The 19699-nt window shown below is 38.9% G+C and overlaps 1 protein-coding gene across 7 annotated transcripts in view; it reads right to left on the bottom strand.

Moving 5' to 3' along the window:
- The window catches only part of CCDC171 (coiled-coil domain containing 171), a 202746-nt gene that overhangs the window by 142899 nt on the left and 40148 nt on the right, over nucleotides 1–19699 (bottom strand). For all 7 annotated transcript variants that reach the window (XM_039544117.1, XM_039544120.1, XM_039544116.1 and 4 more), the window contains 3 exons: nucleotides 15013–15105; nucleotides 13589–13749; nucleotides 7645–7783 (listed from right to left, as the gene is read on the bottom strand). In XM_039544117.1, the coding sequence (XP_039400051.1) occupies nucleotides 7645–7783; nucleotides 13589–13749; nucleotides 15013–15105 (393 nt within the window). The remainder of the gene's footprint in view (nucleotides 1–7644; nucleotides 7784–13588; nucleotides 13750–15012; nucleotides 15106–19699) is intronic.

Raw genomic sequence — 19699 nt, forward strand, 5'->3', positions numbered from 1 at the left:
ACTTTTAATTCTGACCCAGCCCTGCCCTTGCCTCGGACCTTATCCTACCCCTGCTTTGTCTCACTCAAGGTAACCCAGGTCTGATTCTCAACTCCAATTTCTGAATTCTGACTTTGGCTCTGACCCTCGGCTCTGGTATTTGGACTCTGACTCCGGCTCTGATCCTGGATACCCATTACTGGCTATCGACTCCTGCTCCAACCACTAGGCATGACCACCCATGTCCCGATCTCTGACAATTAAGCTTAAATTTGTTAATACTGTACAAGTTAAGCAAGAGCCATGGCCACTCACTGTCATTAGGCTATATTGGGATATTCACAGGAATACTAAGGCCTCAATCCAGCAAAGCATTTGAGGATGCACTTAACTTTAAGCACATCTCACGTACTTCACTCTGGTACATCCAGATTGAGTAGAATATAAGGCCTGGCTTATACTACAAAGTTTTGCTGGCCCAGCTATGTAAGCTAGGAGAGCTGAGGGGGTGGGGTGGAGGGGAAAAAATCACACTGCTACCTGACACAGCTATGCTGACAAAAACCCCATAGATGCAACTATGACAACATAAAAGTGCTTCTGTTGACGTAGCTAGTGTCATTTGGAGAGGTGGTTTAGCTTTGCTGGCAGAAGAACGCCTGTTTTCCACATTAGGGGGCTCTTGTCAGCACTGCTATATCAGCATAACTATACCAGTCAAGGCTCTGTAATGTAGACATTCCCTGAGTATATTATATTAGTATTCTGTTAAATATTAATCTGCCAAAGGAACCCTCTAGCTTTAGTTACTTAATTTTTAAAACATATGCTACATATGCATATAGTAGCATTTAAGAGCTCAGTCTGACATGAGAAACAATGGGTATTTCTACACTGCGATTAAAAAACCTGGGCCACCAAGTCTCAGAGCCTGGGTCAGCTGACACAGGTGCTGGGTCAGCATCTGGACTTCAGCCCAAGCCCAGGCTCTGAGACTTCACAAGGGAGGAGGGTCTCAGAGCTGTGGCTATGCTGCGGGTCTTTTACTGCAGTGTAGCTGTATCCAATGGGAGTTTCAGGTGCCCAGGAATAGTTCTGAAAGCTACTGAAGCTTCCAGATTACTATAATCAAATATTTATATTATGGTAGCACCCAGAGACCTCATCAGGGGTGGGACCATTGTGCTAGTCCCTGTCCAAATGAATATGTAGACATCAGGGGCGGCTCTACAAAGTAGGCTGCCCCAAGCAGCGCGGAGCGCTGCGCCGCCCCCCCCCCTTCCCCCGCGGTCGGGTCCCCTCCTCCTGGCATCCTGGGGGGAGCGGGGCTTTTTGGAGAGCTCCCGCGGGCATGCCGCGGCGGTCCGCACCAGCCCGGACGGCGCGGACGAGCGCCAGTGCCTGCGCTGCGGGGAGCTCAACCGGGAGCTGAAGAGCGGGGACCCCGCGAGGGCAGGCAGGGCAGGCGGCAGGTCCCCGGGCTCCGGCCGAGGACCTGCCGCAGGGGGCGCGGAGCGAGCTCAAAACAAATGACGCCCCCCTCCCCAGGAGCCCCGGGCGCGGGCGCTGGCTGCTGGTAGACATGGTCTCTGCCAAAGAGTTTACAATTAAAGAAGTCCATAGTCAAAAAATGACATCTGTCTAGACAACAAGTGGGAAAGGATTAGGTCAGAAGTAAGCAATAATTAAAAGTACCCTTTTCGTAACATCAATGTAATGGAGGGGTGGTGAAGAAAGAAGGTCCATATCTCCTATTTCTGATCCTGACTTGTTGCTCATTATTTATCTTCTGATCTAAAATTATAATTCGCTATTTGAATACATTTTCCTTCCTATTTGATCATAGCACAGGAAATTTACTCTCCATAGCCCCAAGAAAATTCTACTATATTGTCTATTACATACAGACCAATACACCACTACTTATCCAAGGATCCAATCAGTTTTTCCAAAGTGGGAAATGTCATCCCCCAAAAACTCTCTTATGAGCTGATAGCATATCATTGGCAAACAAGGACAAATATATGCGATTTTCTGCTGTGTTCTCCGCTATTCAGTTTAATTATTTTATAAAATGTGTTTTACTGTTTCAATTTTAATTATATGTGCTGTATATCTACTAATATATAATTCATGTGTGTTTCAGTGTTAGGTCCCCTGTAGCATTTACATGGGTTTCCCTATGTGATAGTTTGTACTACACTTCACAAGGAATTTCCAACACAACTGAAATCCATATATACACACAAGTGCTTGTATTTGCAGAACACCAATACAAATATATTGTAAAGGATTATTTTTTCCACAGGATGCAAATACATTAGAAGGATTTACCTTACAGTGCATACTATCAATCGGAAAATATAACAGTATGGTCAATATCACAGTAAGAGAAAGGCTTTCTTTTTAATGTAAGCCACTCTAGTACAGACAAGGTCATACCGAATATATCCCACAGAAAAGTCTTTTTATAAGCACGCCTAAACAAATGTACTTTTTTCCCCCCTCAGCCTTCCATTTTTTTTAATTCACCACATTTTAGTCAGTACATTCTAGTTTATTTGGCCTTCGTTTCTCTGTACTCACATTTGCTAACTGTGTCCATAAGTCTCCAGGCCAATTTCAGTATCTATTTTTCAATTGCAGTAAAGATCAAAAGGAAATTCCTTAAACTAGCCAGATCTTCTATATTTTACCCACAAACAATTTAGTTTCCTTCCTTTCTAACTCCTGTTACAGTTCCCTCTCCCCCATCATTGCAGCCTATGATTTTTTCCTTAAATTTGCAAAGTGGAAAACCTAAGCATAGATGTGAATGTGCACTGCAGAGAATATACCAAAGGGTTTCTCAGTTTCCTAATGCATGTACTTAATGAGAATGAGTAAGTTTCTACACTAGAGGACAGGCCGGGTGTATTCATGGTGCCGCCACCAGTTTTTGCAAGATCTAAGCTTTCATTTACATTCTTTAGAATGTTTCTAGTCCTTATGCTTGTAAAGATATTTTTCTGAGTACTGAGTCTGAAAGTAGGGTTGCCAGGTGTCCAGTTTTCGACTGGAATGCCTGGTCAAAAAGGCACGGTTGCGGCTCTGGTTGGCACCGCTGACTGGGCCGTCAAAACTCTGGTCGGTGGTGTATTGGGGACCCGGGACTAAGACAGGCTCCCTACCTGCCTTGGTTCCGTGTGGGTCCCTCTGTGGCCCGTAGGCGCATGAGTGGCCAAGGAGGCTCTGCACAATGCTCCCACCCCCAGTGTCGGCTCTGAAGCTCTCATTTGTCAGGAACTGTAACCAATGGGAGCTGTGTCTGCAGCATGAAGATAGCGTGTGGAGCCTCCCTGGCTGCCCACGAGCTTAGGGGATGCAGGGACCTGGTGGCTGCTCCCTGGGAGCTGCAGTAAGTGCTGCCGGGACCCCACGTCCCAGAACCGCTCCCACACCCCAACCACCTACTCCAGCCCAGAGTCTCCTCAAACACCCTGCAAACCCCCTCCGGGAGTCTGCACCCTGCTCCTCCCCACACACATCCCAACCCCCTGCCCTTGCCCTGGGCTCCCTCCTGCTCCCCAAACTCCTCATCCCTGGCCCCACCCCAGAGCCCACAACCCCAGCTGGAGCCCTCATTCCCCTACACACCCTATCCCAGCACAGAGCCCTCTCCTCACCCCAAACCTGTCATGCCCAGCCCCACCCCAGAATCTGCACCCGGAGCCCACAATCCCTTCCCACACCCCAAACCCCTGCCCCAGTCCAGTGAAAGTGAGTGAGAATGAGGAAGAGCAAGAGATGGAGGGAGTGGGGCTAGAGTGAGCAGGGGTCTCAGGGAAACCCAAGATACACCTGTGGGGAAGAACAGTATGATAGAAGAAATCACTACATTAAAATTGGTTTTATATAGCAACATTTTCCAAAAGTGGCTCCTTACGTTTTACCGCTTAACATTTCATGTGTACAAATTACAGGTACAAGTCCCACATCTGCACATGCAATTTTTTACCTGAATAAATAACCATTTGTACATGCAATTACCTATATTTTTTCAGGTGCAATTTAGATGCACAACTTCGAAAATTTGACAACCTCTGTTTGAGAGACCTCTGTTTTTCACTAAGGCTTCAATTCAGAAAAGCACTTAAGCAAGCATTGAAGTCTGTCCTATGCAGGACAGCACTTAGGCATGTACTTAACCTCAATGGGACAAACAAACAAACATAGATTAAGTATTTTTTTTTCTGGATTAACATCAGCATTACTGTTCCTTTGCATTTATATAGCACTTCACATCTTCAAAACACAGTACAAACACTAACTAATCATGTTTTATACTCTGCGTATCAACATATCTGACTTAATTGTTACAGAATCTGAGATATTGCCAATCTACAGGAAGTACCTTTGCAGTGACTTACGCTATGACCTTCAATTCTTAATAGTCTAGAAGCAGCTAAGCATTCTTTCAGCATCTCCAAATATTATATATGGCTGACATACCAACACGGGAAAAAATGTTTATTGAAATAATATCAACATTTTAGTGAGGAATTTGAAAAATCTAGGAACATATATGTTTAAATATTCTCATTAAAGTAAGTTTGCACTAGAAAATAAAGTTCATTCTGTTTCCTAATATACTTTATTAATAAAATGATAAATTCCCAGAACCTTCACTATATACTTTCATAACTCCGTCCACACAAAATAAAAAGCTTCAACTTCTCCTTCTCTTCAACAACTAAAAGTTACGGTTTATCTGGTGCTAGACGGCAGGAATCGAAATCCAAAAGCATCTTTAAAAAAAACAATTCTAGCCACAACTTATTTTTTTAGAGGCCAAGTGTAGAGATGGAGCCATTTCGATTTAAAGCCAGTTCTGAACCACAATGTATATACCCATTCTTCCAAATTCTTATTCTTCAAACTCTAAATTCTTAACTAGTTGGAAAGAACAACAAGTCTGAAAACAGTTTCCTTAACAATAACAAAAGGAAATCTTGAGATCTTGCCCATACTGAATATTGCCCAGGCAATCCTGTCTGGTACTAACAGATTCTATCACACTTGATCCATGCAGATTTGTGGCAGACTTTTTCAACATGCTGAACTTTTAAATTAAAAGCAGCATAAATGCTTTACTTTATATGCAGTGGAGCCACAAAGACAAATGTTCTTTTTAATATAACAAGTTTCCAAAGAATGAGCTTGGTCCCAACACAAGTTATTTAAAAAAAACAAGAGTTTGTCCTTAAAATATTTTAAATGTTTGGTAATATTTCCTTAAATGTTTTAAAACAAAATCATTGTATTAGAGCAGATCAGTGGGAAACCATAGAATGAGATTATCTGAGTCTGAAAAAAATAGACATTGAGAAGGTCTAACTTTAAAACAAAAGAATGAAAGTACCGGTAATTATTATACAAGAGAATAAAAGTATTAACATTTCTCCCACGGACAATTTCAGTTCAGAAAAAGGGCAGCTTGGTAATAAAATATATCATAGATATTTCAGTTTTTAGCCAGAGCTTTCTGCTTTAACAATAAAAATGATGATAACTCTTCAGCGTGAAAAAACAAAACCACACACTACCTATTCCAGCTTGTCCAATAAAAAACAAAAAAAAGTCTTCAGAGAAAAATACTAAGATGAGTTTAAAAAAAAAAAATCTAATCCAGAAAGGGGCTTTGAATACCTCTCCTGAACAAGCCTTTTAAAAGGTTTTTAAAACCTTGCATATTTTTGCCTCTTCAAGGCAGTCTTGAGGTTTTAAGTCACTCAGCAGCTTTTTCCACCTACCCAATATGTCCCTTTCAGTCATACTGCAATGCTAGTTTTGAGGGCTCCTTTCTGCTTTACCATAAACTATATAGGATTTTCTTCCGAAGCCTTAACCTCTCAAGTGGCAAAAAGCATATACGTGTAATTTACACCCTCCTAAGCAAAGTAAAAAAAAGAGAGACAGGAGGAAAAAAGAGCAAGAGATATGACATGGCGAGCGTATGTACTCATCCAGGTTCCACTGAGAATCGTCACAGCCAGCAGCTCACTCTAATTTTACACTAATAAACATCATCCAGCTATTGGCAGTGGTCAAGGAGGCACCGTTGCATTCCTGTCTTACGGGTTCTGTGGGATTTAGAGAGGATGGCTTAATTTAGAGCAAGTGTCCCTTAGTACCTTGACCTTAGATGGAAGAAGTTGGTCTCTTCTCCGGAAAGAGAGGAGCTGGGAGGAAACACTCCATTGAAACAGCCAGTCCAGGAGGGTACAGAGTCAAGTTTTTGCTGAAACAGGTTTATTAGCTTACCAGTTTTTGAAGGGGCATTGTTAGCAGTCTGAATAAGAAATGTGACTCAGCAATACTATGTTTTATTTGAGTCATTAAATAATCTAAATAAATACAAACCCAGGGATCATCAACCACTTGGTTTATTAAAAAAAAAACAAAGATACTTCTGACCAGTTTGTTTGCTGGGGTTAGGCAAAAGTGAAATGATGAGTAATTTGCCATTCCCGTCCCCTTATGAGCTCTTGCAGTTGTACCTGCAGGGGCCTACTAATACAATTTTGACACAAGTGGGAGAAAGACAAGGGAGAAGTCACGACAGAAGTAAAGTATTAAGCATTGGAATGAGCAGCCAAGAGAGCAATGCAAGAAATCCAAAGATTTGAATGAGTGGTGGAAGTCATAAGAACTGCCATACTAGGTCAGACCAAAGGTCCATCCCGCCCAGTAGCCTGTCTACCGACAGTGCCCAATGCCAAGTGCCCCAGAGGGAGTGAACCTAACAGGTAATGATCAAGTGATCTCTCTCCTGCCATCCATCTCTACCCTCTGACAAACAGAGGCTAGGGACACCATTCCTTTCCTATCCTGGCTAATAGCCATTAATGGACTCAACCTCCATGAATTTATCTAGTTCTCTTTTAAACCCTGTTATAGTAAAGTCCTGTTCTATGACTTTATGTTTGAAAAGGTCTGAGATAAAAGCTGGGGTGGGGAAAGTAATCAAATTGGGACCATGTTCCTCATGGCTGGATGTATATAATGTTCCTCCTACCAAGTTTCCCTTTTCTTTAATTGACTGCAACAAGCCTGCTGATCCTTCTGATGCAGACGCTTGCTGTAGCTCACTGACTAGCATGATTCCTCTCAGCAGCAAGAAGCAGATGGCACCCTCCCTGCTATGTATAGTGTAAACATAGCTTAAGACACAGAGGTGAAGTAACTTGCCCAAAGCCATACTAGCAAGAGAGTGGCAGAGCTTATGGGCTGGTCTATACCGGGGAACTTACAATCGGCACACCTACATCTCTTAGGGTGTGAAAAACCCACTCTCCTAAGACATATAGCTATGTCAACCTAACCTCCGCTGTTGACAGCACTTGGATGATGGAAGAGTTTTTCCATTGATGTACCTCTGAGGAAGGTGGATTAACTATGCTAATGGGGGTAGGTGTAGATAGCATCCAGGCTGAAGTGCTATAGCCATGCAGCTGCACCATTGCAGCTGTGCCTCTCTAGCAGTTTAAATGTAGACATACCCTTAGATTAGACCTACAGTGCAATCAAATCATTTTCATAACATTCTTCAGCTTTTTATATAGTAAAATATACAATGTCATCTGCTGGCCCAATAAAGCAAGTGCCACAGGGTTTCTCTCTTACCTTTGCAAGTTCCTCCTGTAATTCTTTGCAACTTTTTTCATTATCCTGGAGTCTCTCAGAGAGGTCTGTAATTACTTTCTTCTTTTCCTCAATCTCTTCATTTAGTTGCTTGTTTGTAGAAAAATACTCTTTTTCGAATCTGAAAAGTTTCAGTGTTAGAACAGGTTTTTCAAATATATTTTTGTCAACCAACATTATATACTTTTAAACACAACTGACAGCTGTACTATATATCGTGTTTTCATGCCATAAGGCTTTAAAACTTGCTTTTACTTTTTTTCATAAAAAATCCACTCCTTAAATGAAAGGCTATAAAGAAATAGTACCTCCCCTTAAGATAACCAAGTGTGTCTACTATGCCTGCAGTCATAAGCAAAATAGGTTTAGTGGTCTTGATGTGGCCTCTAGATTACATTTAATGAACAAAATTCACCACAGTTCAATTACCTCAGAAATTGACTCTTATTCAGTCTCCAGGCAAGTCTTGCCTAACCAGCTTTGAATTAAAACGTAACAGTAGCACCCACAGTGTCTATATGAAATCTGGTTATGTTCTATTCTAAATTGTGTGGCATAGGATTTTAATGTCAAACAGATGTTCAAACAATCATCTAACAATGGCTGAATTCTAAATCCTAGGGAAATTATTACCCTCATTACTCACTGTCACCGGAGGTGATGTCCAGGAGCTCGGAGTGAAAAATCCCATCGTATTCCTTGTTTTTAGAATTTTAACAGTGGGATCTTCCCCTGAATTTATTTGTTTGTCTATTTGCTGTAAAGAAGGTTTATGCTTTTTGAGCCATCCAAGACAGACTTGTGAGACAAGGGAAATCATCACTGAGAAAAGGGAAGTTGTTCCGTGGTGGCAGTTTGTGGCTTGGGAGAGAACCCAGACTGTCTAGGGCAGAGGACCACAGCCTTGAAGTGTGAGAGAGTCAGGGCTCTCTGCACTTTTGGTCAGAGGGAATCCTGGGAAATGCAGTCCCAAGTCCCAGAGGATGACGAGATTGGTAGGCCTCCACAGCAAAGCATAATGGGAAAGGGGGTGGCAAGATAGTAGCACTCATCTGCTCCCTTATAAAAGGGAGGTTGAAGATGCCAACAGCCCCTCTGAGTGAGGGAGAACTACTTGTTTGCTTTTGACTTTAATCACCAGATCTTTGGGGAGAGTCTGGAAACTCAGGAATAGTTGGGAGGAAAGAACTCTGGTGAGGGTCTGTTTCTTTTAAACTTTATTACAAGACTTGCTGTTTGTCTGTTTGACTTCAAACTGGCACTTCTCTGGAGTCAGTTGGGGTTCTCTGGAGGAAGAACTCACCTTCCCAACCCTAGGGAGGGCTGTTTGTGTTTGTAAAATACTCAATTGGCAAAGTCATGCTGATACTCAAGCAGCTAATAAAATTGCCCAGATCAGCAATAGAGGTGAAATAGTAGAATACCATTGTTTAGTTCTGATGCTAGAGTCGATAATCCTTTCTCTATGTCTAACGTACTAACCAAGTATGTTAATTAAGCTCTAAAATGGTTATGCCATTTATGTCTGGCTATTTTATTTTGGTTTTCTAATATTTCAATCCTCCCAGTAGGTATTTTTTTTTACAATATAAATATATAATTATTAACAGTTTAGTCCTAAATCTATAGATCAATATATCTAATTCTAGTGGTATCATAACTGTAACAGTTATGTCCTCTCACAATCCAGTGTTAGTTTATCAAAATAAGCTGATTATTAGCCATAGTCAAAATATATTTCTAAAAGTAATTCTAGACATAAAAAATTGCTGCTCCCTAAAGAAAAACTGGCTATTCATTTTTTCCTGTTTTTCTAATTTCTTTCCAAGCTTAGGTTTAAGGCCAAAAAAATTATACTTTTATTATGGTTATGCAAAAACCTTTGTTTTTCAATTTAAAGAAAAGCAGGTCTCTTAACCTAGATACTGATTCTGATATTGATCCAACAGATTATTAGATCCGAGACAGTTGAATGCAATTTAATATTTAATTATTCTTATGAACAATTACAATATAACAGAACACTAAGATTTGTGTAAATCTGTTTTTGCTAAAGATACTGTGAAAGACAGCTAAAAACATGGTTATGAATTTTTTTTTAAATTTGTAAATATTTTATATTATGATTTAGTGTAAATTATAAATTTAAAAATAAGTTAGGCCTTGTTATGGAGTAGATTACATTTGATAAACAAAAAATTCACCACTTCCATTAGCTCCGAAGTTGCCGGTTTTAACCATTATTAAATTAATGTGCAACAGTAGCACCCAAATTATCCATATACTGTATATTAAATACGGTTGTATGCTATTCTAAGTTGTGTGTTGTAGTTTGAACTATTTGCAAAATTTCAAACAGATGTTCAAACAATCATGAAGATGTGGTCTAATTCTATAAAGTTTAATTTTTATTCTTAAATCATTATTATAATTTGTGTTTCCAGAGCACATTCAAATATCAAAGCAATTAAAATATTAAGACTTAACATCACTGTTACATTGGTATGTATTATTCCCATTTCACAAAGGTATAAATAGAGGCACAGACAAGTTAAGTGACTGCTCAAGGCCACTAAGGAAGTCAATAAAACCCAGATTTTGAATGTCAAGCCCTATGCTGTAATCACTAGACATTCCATATTCACATCTGATCAAATAATGCTATCGTACTATGTCTACAAAAATCTGTGAATAAACATATTTATATGGTCTGATCTTGCAAGGCTCTGAGATGCCTTGGGTCCCAGTAAAGACAACAGGAGCTGAGTGTGCACAGCACTTGCAGGTGCATGTCCCTACTAACAATAACTACCAAGGCAGAAACCACCGAGTTACTTTAATAAAACAAAAGTCATGGAAAGTTAAACAGTACTGTATCCAAACCACTTTTTGTTTTATTCTCAGCACCCAGTTTTATGCGTGGAACAATTTAGTGATCTTAACCCCTTTTTCGTTTAAAAAAAATAAAAGCGCCTGTGAATTTTTCCCATCAACCAACTTTTGCTTCTAGATTGGTAAAGCAAGGTCCATAACTATTTTTTTGCATCCTGTTTTAACGCAAGAGATCTGATAGTTTGGAACACTAAAGGTGAAGAGAAAAAACAGAGGTATAGCAAATAGCAGATGGGACCTCTTTCAAATGACCTAGATCCAATACTGGCCTTCCCTTTTTGTTCCTCTTTGCAGTGAAGCATGCTGAGGAAGCCAGGGATACAGAGTCCTTTCTCTACACCACCCCATACCCTTCTGAAGTCATGCCAGAGTCCAAGATTAGGAAAAATTCCAGAGGTAAGCATTTCATTTTACTTTTGGATGTTTGCTTGGTCTCAATAGACTTCTGATGTAAAATGGTGGTGAAGAGGACAAACCAAAGAAACAGAAGAATTGTAGCATGGGGGGGGGGGAGAGAAAACAGATGACCATAGTCAGTGGGCAAACCTGATGGCAACAAATTAGGGTGTTATGGATAATTAAAGAGCATTCTAATGCAAGGGTACTACTTTGCTTGCCTCCTGTCTTCATTTTCTAAATACTCCCTTTTGATAACTCCAGACCTACTGATTACCAAAAAAAAAAATCACATACTTTCATGGTGGGAACCATGTTTATATAAAAAGGCTGTGAGTGGGAGAAAGGAGGTTCATGAGACAGTTGCATGAACCACCACCCCTGCACATCTGTAATTATATAAGTTCGCTGTGGCAATTACAGGAGTTTCTTAAATGAAAAAATATTTATGTATTTTTAGATATCTTTTCGTAAGATTTAACAGATGAAAGCATGGAAACGGAACAGGCAACATGTGACCACCTGTAAGCGTTCCACAGATCACAGCTTAGGAACCTCTGATCAAACACAATATTTGTGCAATTTGAAAACAGCTGGGGGGGGAAAAGTGCATACTAGAAGAGTATGACATTTTTAAGAAAACAGAACAGTACAAAGCTGGTAGGAAAATTGTATTGAAAGAGTAAATATTTCCTGGGAGAAATAAAAAAATACTTAAGGAAAGGATAGTGGAAAGAGAAAGCCTCTGGAAATTTTTACTAAAGCAGTAAAATATTTCCCTTTAACAGTCATATTAGGACAGGTAAAACAATAAGAGATAATTGGTTTACTAAGTTTAGTGGACTTCAGTGGATTCTACAGTGTTCTAGCTACCAAGAGGGAGGACGACTAGGGACTGGAAGATGAATTACTCAAGTTAAAACATTAGGAGCCTAAAGTCTCTGCCATGTAGCTTTACCAATCTCCAGCCTTAAAAATCACTTTCTTGGTTGATTCCAAGATCTTGACTGAAATAATCCAGGAGTTGGATTCACAGACTTGATACCACATACAAGGATAAGTTAACGGGGAGAATAAGAGCAAAGTAGCATTGAAAGATAAACTAATTAACATAACCTTTGACTAAAGCAGTCACATATGTTTATAAATGGGTTCTCATAAAGGAAGGTTAATGCACAGCACAAAGTTAATCAATATTTAGACCAAAGACTGTAAGGTCAAGAGTATGCATTCTACTTCTCATCCCAAATTTATTATGCCATAAATTGTAAAACTATCAAATTCATACATTTAATGAAGTTTTACACAAGGTGAAAAAGAAATCAAAACAAGTTAAAATATTGCAGAAATCTCCCAAATAAAAACAAATTAGCTCATGAAGGAAGTCATGGAGACAAATCAATACTACAGTGTATCTAGGAGGGGTCACCATTTGCAGAACAATGAATTTTTTGCAAAATCTTCATGCTTGCATGGAAGTTAACAGCAGAGAGCAGATTCTTGGGATAGTTGAGTTCCTTGGTTAACTCCACCAAAGATACACCAGGGATAAATGTGGTCATTTGTGTTTAAGAAAGGGAGCCCCTTTTGTACTGACACCCCCCCCCCAAGATATTCTAAAGTGGGCAAGCACCAAACAGGGAGGCTCATTCCTCATTTTAAGTGACACCTGGAGCATGCAATCATATCAAAACAAAAGGTGTATTGTGAAGAGGAATTCAAACATACACTAATTAGAAACTAAGCACAGGATGCAATCAAAATAAGTGTATAAGCACTGACAGTCTGTTTGTGCTGATTATAAACACCGAATATGTTTCTTTTAGCAACTGTTCAAAGCTATTTTCTGTAGTAACTGTACAGACTGTAAATAAAAGATACTTTACTAATCCCAACCTCATGTCTGTACACACTCACTCTTTTTCCAAAAAGGAAAGAAATCATACCTTGGGATCAAAGTTTTCTAACCACTCACAAGTTGAGATTTTACTAATTTTGAGATTCTGAGCCACACAGAACCATAATGGACCATTAGAGAAGCTCTAACAAAATTATAGGCTGAAAGGGGAAAGAGTTCTTGCATCATGGAATGAGAAATCCAAATACCCCGAGAAAACCTGCTTCAAGTTTCCCAGACCTGAAGAGCTCCGTGTAAGCTCAAAAGCTTCTCTCTCTCACCAACAGAAGTTGGTCCAATAAAAAAATATTAGTTCACCCACCTAGTCTCTCTAACATCCTGGAACCAACATGGCTACAACAACACTGCATACAAAAAGCTAAAAGGCATTCCTCGCCATGAATAATCTGCAGCTTCTCTATGAAAGTCTGTAAATTAGAGTTTTCCTAACAAAAATAAATCCATATTAACTTGCTAAGATGAAAAAAAATGTTGTCACATGCAACACTGCTAGCAAACGTCCCAATATGAATGTTTTGCAAATTATCCCTATAACAATAGGTTACATTTCTCTATCTTCCGAGAGTGTGTATATGTACCAGCACTGATAGAATGTCAGGCCTGTTCAAGTGTGTGTGATCATGTCATCTTCTAGTGACTGCTACCTAAGAAGGATGTAAATAATACTGCACACACTGTTACCGCTGGCTTACAATACATTTAGTAGATAAATAAACTTACATATTGAGTTTTTCCAAGCTCTCTTGGGCATTACGTTTCTCTCTCTCATATGCGTTTTCCACCTCTTTGAACTCTTTCTTGATCATTTCCAAATCAGAAAGAGCTTCTGCTTGGCTGGCTTTTTCTACCTGCAAAGCTCCTTCAAGGTCTCGAATCCTTAACTACCAAATGATAAGAAAGCAATTAAAGCAAGTTAGGGAAAGCTATCATTAATCTTCAGCAGTGTTCTCTTTTGCTGTGTCTGTGTGTGAGTGAGGGAGCGCTGAGCACATGAAGGGATATGAATACATACTATAAAGAGCAGAGAAAAATAAAAAGATATAAGGTGCTTTTGCTCAGACTACTATACTTCGGTGGAATTTAGATTTTATTAATTAATTTAATTACACTGGTAAGGTTTGTCAGAGGTTTTCTATTTTTTGTACATGAATCCAGTTCCATTAAAACTTAAAGCACAGGACTGATAGTGAAGATTAGAGTTCCATACAATGGAGAGCAGAAATGTGACAACTCCATGTGCATCAACTACTAACAGAAAATCTTACCAGTCTTCTGTTTGTAAAACAGATCCTCTAACACCAAATAAATTTGCCCTCCCAAGTCAGTTATATTTTGTAAAGGAGGAAAATCTAATATATTTTTTCTTTATTATTTTTTATATTAGTGTAATTGTCATTTAAAAAAGTGTTTCCAGTGAGAACTAGAGGGTACAAGAACAAGAAAATAAAATGGGCTACAAAATGACACTAGTTAGTCTGAATGCAAAAAGAGCACAAATAATGAAAAGCATAAATTTTGAAAATGAGTTCAGCATCTTTTTCCTTGTTTGTTCTTTAAAGTAAACTGTGATTAACTATTTATTTGAAAGACCATCTAGAGTAAGCTGACAATAATAGAACATTTGAATTTTGATGAATATGTAGTAAGCTTGCTCACGTTTATTACCTGCCAATACTGTACTACCATTTTCTTTGAAATACAAATCTGCTCATTGAAAATTATATTTAAACATTAGTTTTAGAGAGAACTACCGACTGAGTTACAAAGTTTGTTGCTCCCATAAAACAGTTGCATATGTGCTTTACATCTTCATTCAGTTCCATCAGCAATCCTGGCAAAAATATAATTATTGGGTATTTTGACAGTAAAGGAATGTTTTAATAGGACATTTCCTTTTGACAGTTTTGCCACAATTTTTTTAAAATTTCCCCTACAGTCATACAATAACTAGTATGCATTTAGGCCCTGTTTCTGCAAAAACCTCTCCATAAGCTGCCAGTATACATAGTCCTACTGAATTGGGACTACTCACATATATAAATGTAAACACAGGCATAAATCTTTTCAGGATTGGGGCCTTACAGATATACTAGCTGCTCCATCATAAACTGTGGAAATTCCACAAATATTTGACACTGGTTTACCTGGATAATTTCAGAATTAAATTTGGATTCCAGATGTGCTGCTCTCTCTGCCTCAATATTTTCTTCCAATTTCTTCACTCTCACAGTAGCTGCCTAAAAATATGAAAAATATTTATATTCCCAGAAGACAGATATTAACTTAAAGAATCCTACACCTTGAAAAGCCTTTTTAAAATCATAGTCCTATTTAGGTAAACACTATTTTATCATACTAGTTCAGATGACTAGGAATCCACACTCCCTGCTGTTGCTAGGCTATTTTGGTTTTTATCCCTGCTACATGTTTATTTAAAAATATATATATTATATACACACACACAGATATCAAAAGAATGGAATTTAGCCAAATTCACCAAAAACAACTAAAAAAACCCACACCCAGTAATGATAAATTATTATTTTTCTATTTAATTACTGTGTTCCATACAAAAAAAAGCCTATTATTAATGCAATATTAATATTGAGAAATGAGGCACTCAGAAGTCAAATATTGAGCAGATAAGACTGAAAGCTCAACATTCTGTATTACACTTCTACCTCGATATAACACTGTCCTCGGGAACCAAAAAAATCTTACTGCACTATAGGTGAAACTGCGTTATATTGAACACGCTTTGATCCACTGGAATGCACAACCCCACCTCCCCCGGAGCAATTCGTGTTATATCAGGTCACGTTATATCGAGGTAAAGGTGTACTAAGAAATTGCCAATTGAACACAATATAATACAGTCCAGACAGAGAATTGCAGCATAGAATGTACAGTCTTCATTTCAGTGATGAGATCGTTATGAGACTATGATTTGTTTGGGAGGGACTATGGTTAATGTCTGGGTCGACAGAAAAGAGACTTTGGTGCTGATCAAGATGCTATAAATAAACTGCTATGTGATTACCGACAAATCACATAACTTCTTTGCCTTGGGATGTTATGAAGCCTATATAATATTTCTAAAGTGCTATCTAACTGTAAAGTATTACCGGTATTAGGGCTTGGGTCCTTGTCCTATGATCATTCTCCTAGGCTTTAGTGGGGAGAAGAGGAAGTGGATAACTTGTTTAGCAAATATCCTGGCTGGTTTAAAGCCATTTTGATTAACTATCTCACTTTGCAATTGAACCTGTGCACAAATGTGCAGCACATCTATGCTGAATGTTATAGTTCAAGTGTTAATGTGATTTTCTATTGCACTAGTGCCTGAGTACAATTTCAAATGTTCACGACTTTATTTCTAATAAATTTCCTCCCAATATTTAGCAAGGCATATACAACTCATTATTAACTATGTCCATACCAAATTTCTACTTTCAAATTTATGTAGCTTCCTGGGAGACGGGGGGTGGGGGGGGTAGGGAAATTGACCTTTAAAAGGAACATAGATATATAGCAGGGAGGAAGAGGGAGGTGAATTTTATGTATATTTTTAGCCCTTGTGTGATGCAAAAAACAAAAACAAAAAAAAAAACCTGAAGAATTCTCTCACAAATCATCACCACCCACAGGGTATCAAGCCTGCCAAGCCAATGCATGATAATCTATTTGATAGGATATGTAAAAGTCAATGTAATTAGGTCAGATTAAAAAAAAAAATCATGAAAGCTGGAGGGATATTTCCATTTACAGCCCATACTCCTGGAGGAGTCTCAGCATCTAATGGCCATATCATGGGATATTTTTTTAACCTTATAAGAGACCCCCATAGTTCAGCTAACTATGATTTGGCAGCCTCCAACACATAAAATATTGGGGATTCACCATACTTTTGTGTAAAAACCAAATATCCTGAAATTTATGAACTGACAATTCTGTTTCTCATACAAGAAGAGTAAATACACATTTCCCACCATGACTGTTTGTCAAACAGCATTCCCACCCAGTTTTTTAGCACCTGTACACATCATAAGACTTTATTCACAGACTGCTGTTTATTTCCCAAGAAATCTCCTTTCCAGACCAAACACTGCTAAGTCGAAACGGAAATAAAAGGCACAATTCCAGAAAAACTTTCTGGGCCAAACAGATCCCTGGTGTAATTAATTTGCTTAATATATGTATAAGAATGACCATTTGGTATTATTATTGCTGCCACAATTACAACAAATCTTGTACAAAGTACCGTATGTCATGTAGGGTGTCAATGGAAAAGTTATGATTTGCTAAGTATGTTTATCTGGTTTATATGTATGTATCATCTTTGTACTGAAGTTATGAATATTGGCTATGTACTTGTACCTTATGCATATGATGTATTCCTAGGTGACACCCCCGAGACAGGATTTACATCAAGGCTAGACTGCTATGTGTTGATGGCCCATCAAAGACACTCAGCTTGCATAAAGGTCCATTGAAGAAACTCATCCCGTCCAGACAGCCCTTCCTGAGGATGCCTCAGACACCCAGAGACCAGTGGCCGCCTCTATGAGTCAGCAAAGCACGTAAGGACATGTGACCTGAGACTCCACCTTCTCCCAGTAATTCTCCATACTCACGTGACTCTGGACTCCCTCTTGGGACAGTATCTGTCAATGCACATGAGCTGTGGGCTTTGTTTGGGACAGTAAATTTCCATGCACATGGCAGAGGATATAAAAAGGCACCTGAAACATCTCCATTTTGTCTTCATTTTCTGCTTCATTGCTCTGGACTGGATTTCTAACAAGGAAGCTTTAAACAAGGAGTGATGACCCCCAATCTGTTTGGGTGATTCCACAGAGACTTTTCCAAACCAGCAGTTTATTCCATCACTCCTACAAACCTGATATAAGGACTTTGCAAATCACTTTTATGTATATGATTCCTTAACCATTTATAACTCTTTTCTTCTATTAATAAGTCTTTAGTTAGCTGATGGAGGATTGGCTAACAATGATATATTTGGGTAAGATCTGAAATATATATTAATCTGGGTAAATGTGTCTGATCCCTTGGGGTTAGAAAGAACCTCACATATGGTGAAATAGATTGTTAATAACCTATCACTGTATCAGATTGGGTTTCCTGGATGAGAACCAAGGGCTGGAAAGCCTAAGGGGGACTGTTTTTGGCTTCTGGTTCAGTGTGGTACTGCAGAAGCTAGATTGTTACTGGATTGGTGAATCTAATTATACAATAAATCACCAGTTTGGGGGACTATCTTCCCTATTTCTTGCAGTCTTCCCTGAGTGTGGCATTTTCAGTGTGGCCTATCCCAGGCATGCAATCACAGTGTGTCTCAAGATACACACAAATTTTAGAACAGAAATGAGGATCAGCCAAGTTTTCTATTTAAATTTTTGGTGGCCACTTCATGCACTTGACTTCAGTAGGACTCCAGGTAGGTGCAAAGATCCACCACACAGAACTCATTTCAGGATAGGGGCCTAAAAATATAGTTCTGTATAAAAGGCTATTTTTTATCATTGATCTTCTACAATCTTTCCTTTGTTTTTAGTAGGAGATCTCATTTTGTTGTCCCTACCCATGAACTACAATTAAAAAATACATAATTAGGCCATCTCCACAGAATGATGCACCTCTGTTTTAGAATCATGTTTAAAATATGGCTATTAGTTGAAATCCCATTTAGAAATTACCACATCTGAAGTGGAAGTCAAACTCAAACAGCTTAATGAGACTAAATCAGGGGCCCCAGATAATCTCCATCTGAGAATATTAAAAGAAGTGGCACATGAAATTGCAAGACCAATAGCAAGGATTTTTAATGAATCTGTAAATTCAGTGGTCATATCCTATGACTGGAGAATTGCTAATATACTTCCTATTCTTAAGAAAGAGGGGAAAAAAGGATCCAGGAAACTACAGGCCTATTAGTTTGACTTCAATTGCATGCAAGGTCTTGGAACAAATTTTGAAAGAGAAAGTAGTTAAGGACATAGAGATGAATAGTAACTGGGATAAAATACAACATGGTTTTAAAAGGTAGATTGTGCCAGACCAACCTGATTTCTTTTGAGAAGATAACTGATTATTTAGACAAAGGACATGCAGCAGATCTAATCAACTTCGATTTCAGTAAGGCATTTGATACAATTCCACATGGGAAATTAATTAAATTGGAGAAGATGGGGATAAATATGAAAATTGAAAGGTGGAGGACGAACTGGTTAAAGTGACAACTACCACAGGTCATACTGAAAGGTGAATTGACAGGCAGGTTACTAGTGCAGTTCTTCAGGCATCGGTCCTGGGACCAATCTTATTTAACGTTTTTATTACTGAACTTGACACACAAAATGATAGTCCACTAATAACATTTGCAGATGACACAAAGTTGGGAGGTATTGTTAATACAGAGGAGGACTGGAATATCATACAAGAAGATCTGGATGACCTTGTAAACTGGAGTAATAGAAAAGGGATGAAATTTAATAGCGCAAAGTCATATATTTAGGGACCACCAACAAGAATTTTGCTGTAAGCTGGGGATTTATCAGTGGGAAGCGATAGAGGAGGAGAAAGACCTGGGCGTATTGGTTGATCACAGGATGACTATGAGCTGTCAATGTGATACGGCTGTGAAAAAGGCTAATGCATCAGAAGGGGTATTTCCAGTAGAAAAAGGAAAGTGTTAGTACCATTATACAAGGCACTGGTGAGACCTCTGAATACTGTGTGCAGTTCTGGTGTCCCATGTTTTAGCAAGATGGATTTAAACTGGAATCAGTGCGGAGAAGGGCTACTAGGGTG

The sequence above is a fragment of the Mauremys reevesii genome, linkage group 6 (genome assembly GCF_016161935.1).
Source record: "Mauremys reevesii isolate NIE-2019 linkage group 6, ASM1616193v1, whole genome shotgun sequence".
Classification (NCBI taxonomy): Eukaryota; Metazoa; Chordata; order Testudines; family Geoemydidae; genus Mauremys; species Mauremys reevesii.